Genomic DNA, 8,015 nt, shown 5'->3' on the forward strand with positions numbered 1-8,015 from the left:
CTTGTGTGCACTCTGAGTGCAATGTGAAATGTGCTGCGTGGGAGCTGGGCACCCGAGGACGAGGGCCGGCCATAGGGGTTCGGCTCTTTCCTAGTTCAGCTTCAGAGGAAAAGACGGTTCATATTCAGACTTTGGGGAGAAAGAGAGTGCTGTGCCCGGGGGCTGACTCCAGGGGTGTGGGGCTCCCCTTCTGTTAGGACAAAGGCCCCCGGGATCCACTCCCCTGTCCACCGCTCCCCGGGTTGTGTCCGAGTGGACCCGGTGCTGCTTCTGCAGATAAACGAAGTTACTCTCACAGCTATGCCTCGAAAGCTCTTCCCTGTACCTCTCCACCGTCCATCACCACCCATCTATCCACCGCCTAGCCATCTGCCTAATACCCAGCTACAGTCTGTCTGTCATCTCTCTGTTACCAGCTATAATCCATCCATCTGTCACTTTTAACTTCCTGTGATCCATCTACTATCAGTCGTCAGTCACCTCACTCGCTCTGTTACACGCACTCACTGCCGCCGTGAAGCACAGACACCAACTGTTTGGAGACAGACAGGCTGTGGTTCCCCCAGTGCCCAAAGCCCTGCTGCCCCTGCCTCCCCCCCCCCCCCCCGGCCGTGTCCCAGGGGTGGGAGCTCACTAAGAGAAATCTTCCCAAGTTTTGTTATTTATAAAATATTGCACCAACAGTGCTCAAGGGTTCCCCTCTCTCCACATCCTTGCCTATACATGTTGTCTTTTATGTATATACTAGTGGCCTGGTGCATGAAATTTGTGCACATTAAAAGGGGATTAATTAGAAGAAATATTTTAATATTGCTATTTGCCCTTTCTCTATAATAGAAGTGTCAGAGATGAAAGAAAATTAGTAGAATGTATATGAAAATCTTCCTCCTGTCAGAGTCTGGGACATGCTGCAGGACCCAGAGTCAAGTCCCCGCACACCTGCAGCACCTCAAAATCACACGAGACCCAGACCCAGCCGGCCCCACCCCCATTGGGCGAGATTCAGACCTGGCTGTCCCCACCCTTATCAAGCCCCGCCGGGCGGGGGGGCACAGCCTCAGGTCCCCCAGTGCACTCTCAGGTCCCCTGGCCTGGCACTGGGGCGGGGGGCATGGCCTGAGGTCCCCAGTCAAGCCCTGCTAGGTGGGAGGCACGGCCTGAGGTTCCCTGCCAAACCCCACCAGGCAGGGGTAGGGGGGTGGTGTGGGCGTATCTCAGGTCCCTGCTGATTGCTCATTAAGGCTTACGGGAACTTGACCTCTGCTTGGGCACAACCATCTTGACCATTATGGTCAATTTGCATATTCCCTCTTTATTAGATAAGAACTTTAAACAATAGCCATCCGGACAGGTCTGAGGCGGTTTCTTGTTGTGGTTTTGACTTGCATTTCCTGATGATTAGCGGTGTTGAGCATCTGTTTGCCATTTCTGTGTCTTCCTTGGAGAAATGTCTATTTAAATCCTTAGCCTACTTTTTTACTCAGGTTATTTATTTTTATTTTTGGTGATTGAGTTCTGGAAGCTTTTCACATACTTTTGAAATTAATCTCTTATCAGATGTTGGTTTCCAAACGCTTTCTCCCATCTCAGAGGTTGCTTTTCCGTCTGCTGGGGGCCTCCCATTTGTTTGTTTTTGTTGCCTGTACTTGTGCTGTGATGTCTACAAAGTCAGTGCCAGGACCCCTGCCATGAGCTGTTCCCCGCTTCCTTCCGAAAGTGGTACAGTGTCCGGCTTCGGTTCTGAGTGGCGTTGGCGTGGAGCAGGGCGGTCCGCCCCTTCTGCGCCGGGTGCGGCTTTCTCCGCGCCGTTGGCTGAGAAGACCGGCCTTCCCTCGGCGTCCCCGGCTCCCTTTTGGAAGTTCACTGGGCCACGGCCTCGAGGGAAACAGTAGGAAGACCCTGAAAAATAAAAACAGAATAAAACCACCATGTGACCCGCCATCCTTCTGCTGGGTATTTATCCACAACAACAGAAACGAGGGCCTCCGGGGAGCTGGGTGAGTGAGCGAAGAAGGTGTATGTCCACGCAGTGGAACACTGTTTCGCCTTAAAAAGAAAGGACAGTCGGCAAGGTCCACGGGTGGACGTGAGGACCTCGGGACGTGAGCCAGTCATAGAGCGAGCACCGCACGCTGCCGCTGATGTCTCCGAGACCGCACGCTCACGGGAGGAGACCGTGAGGGGGTTGCCAGGTGCTGAGGAGACAGCAGGAGCCTGGAGAGCTGATGTCCACGTTGTGCACATGGTCCCATCTTTGGCCGTCGGGAATCCTTCCTCAGATTCTGGGCCCTTTGACACAGCCCCTCATTTTTGTGGGTGTAGCTTCCTCAACTTCCGACACCAGAAGCGTCTCCAGGCTCGTCTTGTCCGTCTCCTGCCCAGTCCCAGACCCGCCGGCCAAGGCGCCCGGCTGCTTGCGTGGGCGATGGTGTGAGACACAGGTCTGCACAGGGAGCTTGCGCGTTGCTATTGGGGTGCCATTGCTTCTCAACCCTCTCAGCTGACAGAGCGAGAGGCGTCTGTGCGCGTGCTACCCGCGTGCATACAGATACTTCATTAAGGGGGACGTGAGCTCGGGCTGATGCCTCAGCTCGGCCGCCTCACGCTGGGTCCTCCTGGGGGACATACAATTCCCAAGCACCGCCCAGAGCCACTGAGTCAGGACAGACAACGAACATCACGGAGTGTTTTTCTTGGTGTAATGTTGGCATTGTATCAGAATTATGACAATATTGTAAGTGTAAGTTTTACTGTTCATCACTCACCATTTGGGTAAGTATTAACCTTTGGGCAACTTTGTTTCCTGCCTCTGGTGTGAGCATTTCAGTTCCATGCGTGTGTGAACTAAGTGTGAAAAGTCTCACATGTGTCCATTCAGCTCTCAGGTCTCCGGTTTGAAGCTCTGAGTACAGAAACCAACGCTGTGGAAGCGTGAGACTCGGGCACGCGGTGCCCTCGCCGCACGCCTCACTCACTGCTGTCTTCTCTCCCGCGTCCCTGCAGGTCCCTCGCTGCCTCTGAGATGGCCCCGGCCCCCAGGATGCCCTCGGTGCTGCTCCTGCTGCTGCCCATCCTGAGTTCTGCAAGAGCCCAGGTCAACCCAGGTAACAGCGTCACTCAGCCGGGCCCGACGGGCAGGCAACGGGGTGGGGGAGGGGGGGTGTCACAGCAGGAGCAGAGGGGAACCCGCTCCCCACTGGGAGAAGCACGAGGAGACCGAGTAAAGAGGGGGTGGGGCCGCAGCCACGTGCTCTGCACAAATAGAACAGGAGCCGCTGGCTGGCGCAGGCTGCGTTTTCCTTGCAGCTCTGCAGTAGGTTCTCCTTCCTGCACGTGTGGCGTGCTTAGAAATACACGTTTCAGGAGGAGTCTTTCAGCCCCCCATGTTTTTATTACATATGTTTAAACTTTACATTGACATAGACAATGGTATCACTTGCCTGTTGCCACGGTGATGCTGCCTGGCCACCTGAGCAGGGGGTGACAGTCGGGCCTGGATGGACCGTTCTCTGAGTTCCTCTTGGTCCCCACGAACCTGGAGCCAGCTGGTACTGCCCGTCTCTGTGGCCTGGCTCTGAGGACCAGGTTGCGGGCTGTGCCCCGCAGCTGGTGTGGGTGCATCGCAGTGGAAACGGCTTGGCGGCCAGAGCAGACGCGGGAAAGTGTGGCACCGCCTCGGCCAGCCTGTCATGCGGCCCGGCCCGGGGTCAGAGGGCCAGGGCACGGAAACCATTCGGGGGTGCAAAGGATGGGGCTGCGTCCGCATTGGCCGCCGATGTAAACATAGGAAAGCAAACATGCTAGGTGCTCACCCCAGGTGGGGAAGCAGCCGCCCAGCCCTGTGCCATGGCCCGTGCGCCTCCTCACAGCGGGTGAGTTTTGCTGGCTGTGCACCTTCTGTCAGTGCCATCGGTGATGCTGAAGCACTCCCGTGTGCCTGGCTCTTCCGCCCGAAGGTGTCTGTGATGTTCGCCGTGTTGCGTGCAGTGGAGCCTGTCTTGCTGCATGCGTTGAGTATGGAGGTGTCCGGTCCACGTGGTGGAACAGGGCATTTCCGGTTCGGCCGTTGTAAGTAAAGCTCCTGTGATCGGGCCTTCCGTGGGGTATGCGCTCAGTTCTTTTGGGTGTAGACCTAACCGTGGAATTTCTGGGTTTTAGGTCACCCGTGACCATTTTTGCCACGGAGTTTTCCCAGATGTCTTTGCCTGTTCACCAGCTGTGCAGCGTGAGGCTTCTGCTCCATCTGCACTAGGACCTGAGAGCGTTTTCATTTTCTTTCCTTTTTATTGAATTTACTAGTGGCCCGGTGCACGAAATTCATGCACATTAAAAAGGGATTAATTAGAGGAAATATTTTAATACTGCTATTTGCCCTTTCTCTATAATAGAAGTGTCAGAGGTGAAAGAAAATTAGTAAAATGTATATGAAAATCTTCCTCCTGTCAGAGTCTGGGGCGCGCTGCGGGACCCAGAGTCAAGTCCCTGCTCATCCGCATGCACCTCGAAATCACGTGAGACCCAGACCCGGCTGGCCCCACCCCTATTGAGTGAGATCCAGACCCGGCCTGTCCCACCCCCCTCAAGCCCTGCCGGGCAGGGGGCGCAGCCTTAGGTTCCCCGGCCTGGTGCTGGGAAGGGGGCGCAGCCTCAAGTCCCCCAGTGCACCCTCAGGTCCCCCGACCCAGCACCAGGGCGGGGGACATGGCCTGAGGTCCCCTGGCCCAGCACCGGGGCGGGGGGCATGGCCTTAGGTCCCCGGGCCTGGTGCTGGCGCGGGGGGTGCGGCCTGAGGTCCCCTGGCCCACGCTGGGCTTGGGGCGCAGCCTGAGGTCTTCCACCGCAGCCTGGCACCATGCAGCCTCAGGTCCCTGCTGATTGCTTGTTACGGAACCCCGCCTCCGCTGTGGGCGCAGGCATCTTGTGACGGCGTAATGGAGTGAGGGTCAATTTGCATACCCCCTCTTTATTATAGAGGGTAGGGGTGACACTGGTTAAAAAGTCACACAGGTTTCAGGTGCACAATTCCACGACACATCGTCTGTACACTGTGCTGTGTGTTCAGCGCCCTAGTCAAATCTCTGCCATCTCCACTTACCCCCGTCCTCCTCTCCTCCCTCCCGCCCCCCAGAGCGCATTTTACGCTGTTCCCCTCGCGTAGCATGAGAGTCGCTTGTGAGAATGCTCACCCTTTCTCCTCGCAGAAATCCCACTTCCATGCCATAGGCTTTGTGCCACCAGGAGGTGTCATCGACGCACCTTAAACTCAAAGACTTGCTGGCGCGATAGAGCCAGTGCCCTGCGGCTGTCCCGCCCGAGCCAGTGCGGGCCTCCGGTCTGAGCGTGGACACCGTTCTCTCCGTCCTGCTCCCGCCCAGTGGGGTTCGGTGGCTCCTGCCACACAGACAAGCCTGCTGTAGTCATTGTGTCGTTGTCCCTGCTCTCCTCTCCTCTCCTCTCCAGGAAGAGCCCCTGTGAGTGACAGAGGGCAGTGTGCTTGCCGCTGGGCACACTCACGAGATGGTGGGGCAGGAGGGCTGTACAGCTGAAGCAAAGGAGCAGCCGCCGGTCCGAGGCCCGGCTGTGGCGGAGCAGGAGCATAACCCTGCAGCATTTCCCCGTTGCTAACGACTCTCAGCAGGAAAGAGACACAGGTCTCGACTGGAATGATCTGTGTAAGAACACGGAATATTGGTGTGTGTTGTGTGCATATGTGTGTGCATGTGTATGTATGTTTTGTGAGCGCATGCATGTTTGTTTGTGCGCACATGTGGGTACATGTGTGGTGTGCATTTGTATGTCCACAGGTGTGTGTGTGCGCGTGTGCGCATGTGTGCATGCACTTGTGTGTGTAGACTTGATATGGCCTGAGCAGAGCCCTGGGAAGGAGAGACCTCCTGGTTGAACTTCTCTCCAGTGAGTGGTGCAAGATGCTGCGGGTGGCTCTACGGTGTGTGCTGTTGGCCTGGTCTGCCTGCGGGTGGCTCTTCGGTGTGTGCTGTTGGCCTGGTCTGCCTGCGGGTGGCTCTTCGGTGTGTGCTGTTGGCCTGGTCTGCCTGCGGGTGGCTCTTCGGTGTGTGCTGTTGGCCTCGTCGGCCTGCGGTGGCTCCAGTGTCCATCCTGCCAGTGAAAGGATCTCTCCGTGGAACAACGGAAACGCATCTGCCCCTTCAGCGCCCTTGATTGTGCCAAGTAGAAAAAAGGGAATGCCCCGTTCCAGGAGAACCGCCTGGCATTCCACGAGCGCTTGGCGCATTCCTGGAGCCACTGGAGGTGTCAGCAACGTGCTCCTCCCACACCTCCTGAGCAGGGCGTGCTGAGTCCAGGTCCAAGGGGAGGACTGGGCCCGGAACATGAGGCAGCTCACTCCGGGTGCGCACGGGGCTCAGTGCAGAGCTGGGCTGCAACCCTCCAGCCAGCACCTTCCTGACCTCTGTGCTCACGCCTCCTGCAGAGCCAGCGGCAGCGCTCCCAGCACGGCCTCCAGGGTCTTCTTGCTGAGAGGTGGAGGGTGAGAGGGAGCGAGAGACGAGGGAACTGGCGAGGTCAGGGAAAGGAGAGCAACAGCTAGAACACGTCCCAGAGGTGCCCCAGGTAGCGAAGGTGGTGGCTGTCGCGAGGGGCACCAGGCAAAGGCACCTGGCGTGGCACCTGAAGCAGGAGCCACGTGATTCTTGGATCCTGGGCAGGTGACGGGAGTTTTCTGGTCAACAGCTTGCCTTCACCTGTGATAACCAGATGCTACCCCATGTTCTCCCTCCCAGGGTGCAGATTCCATTGTTTTTTAAAATTAGATCATTTTATTTTATTTTTAAAATTTTTAATAAATTTATACCCCCTCACACCCTCCACCTCTGGCAACTGACCATCGGTTCTCTGTTTCTAAGGGCTTAGTGTTTTGTGGTGTTGTTTTTAGATTCCACATTTAAGAGAAATCATACGGTATTTGTCTTTCTCTGACTTCTTTCATTTAGCATAATACCCACTAGGTCCATCCGTGCTGTCACCAATTGTTAGATTTCATCCTTCCTATGGTCTTGCAGTATTCCGTCGTGTAAAGGTACCGCAGCTGTTTAATCCAGTCATCTATTGGTGGGCACTTAGATTGTTTCCATCTCGTTGCTATTGTAAATATCGCTGCACTAACTCTGCAGATTGCTGTGGGTAGTACAAATATTTGAACAATATTGATTTTTCCACTCCATGAGCATGGAATATCTTTCCATTTCTTTGTGTCTTCTTCAATTTCTTTCATCCCTGTTTTGTAGTTTTTACCTCCTTGGTTAAATCTATTTGTAGGTGTTTTGATTCTTTTTGATACAATGTGAGTGGGCCGGTTTTCCTCCTTCCTCTCGCTGGTGGTTCTCATCAGCAGAAATGCAACAGCGTGTGTGGCCTTGCCCTGGGTCAGGCTGCGGGTCCCTCTGCCAGTCACATGTCCCCCGACCTGGGGGCAGGGTGTTCTGAGACTTCCACAGGCAGTCGGCCTCCTCCACCCGCTGTCCGCATTGTTGCCAACTTGGTTCTTCTTGTCGCTGAGGCGCACTCCACACAACGAGGAGGGTGTGTGATAACGGCGGCGTGAAGACAGGCCCTGGGACCTCCCCACGGCAACGGAAGGCGAGAGGTCTCGGTTCTAGTTCCAGCGCCATCACTATGCAGCTTTGCGACTTCAGGTGACTCTCTGGGCCTCACTTCGCTCACCTATAAAATGGGCAGAATAAGCTACTCTGCACTTCACAGGGAACCAGATGAGACAGTGGGGGTCAATGGGCTTTGGAAAGTCACATGCAGATATTGAGGGCTGGGATTTGTCACTTTTGGATTTGTGATTTGTGATTTTTTTTTTTTAGAGAGGAAGGGGAGGGAGAGAAACAGTGAGAGAGAAACATGGATAGGTTGCCTCCTGCATGCGCCCCACCTGGGGGATTGAAACCGAAATCTGCGTATGCGCCCTGATTGGGAATCAAACCCCCACCTTTCGTGTGCGGGATGACTCTCCAACCAACAGCCAGGGC

General features: G+C 55.6%; 1 protein-coding gene across 2 annotated transcripts in view; it reads left to right on the plus strand.

Annotated features, from left to right (window-relative positions):
- Nucleotides 1-8,015, plus strand: part of DDR2 (discoidin domain receptor tyrosine kinase 2) — a 73,896-nt gene that overhangs the window by 23,227 nt on the left and 42,654 nt on the right. Inside the window, exon 2 of one of the 2 annotated variants that reach the window (XM_005880483.2) lies at nucleotides 3,004-3,104. In XM_005880483.2, the coding sequence (XP_005880545.1) occupies nucleotides 3,023-3,104 (82 nt within the window). In that variant the 5' untranslated portion in view covers nucleotides 3,004-3,022. Of the gene's footprint in view, nucleotides 1-3,003; nucleotides 3,105-7,604; nucleotides 7,674-8,015 lie in introns of those variants that run through there. The other variant, XM_005880484.1, reaches the window with a different exon arrangement.

The sequence above is a fragment of the Myotis brandtii genome, unplaced genomic scaffold (genome assembly GCF_000412655.1).
Source record: "Myotis brandtii unplaced genomic scaffold, ASM41265v1 scaffold64, whole genome shotgun sequence".
Lineage (NCBI taxonomy): Eukaryota > Metazoa > Chordata > Mammalia > Chiroptera > Vespertilionidae > Myotis > Myotis brandtii.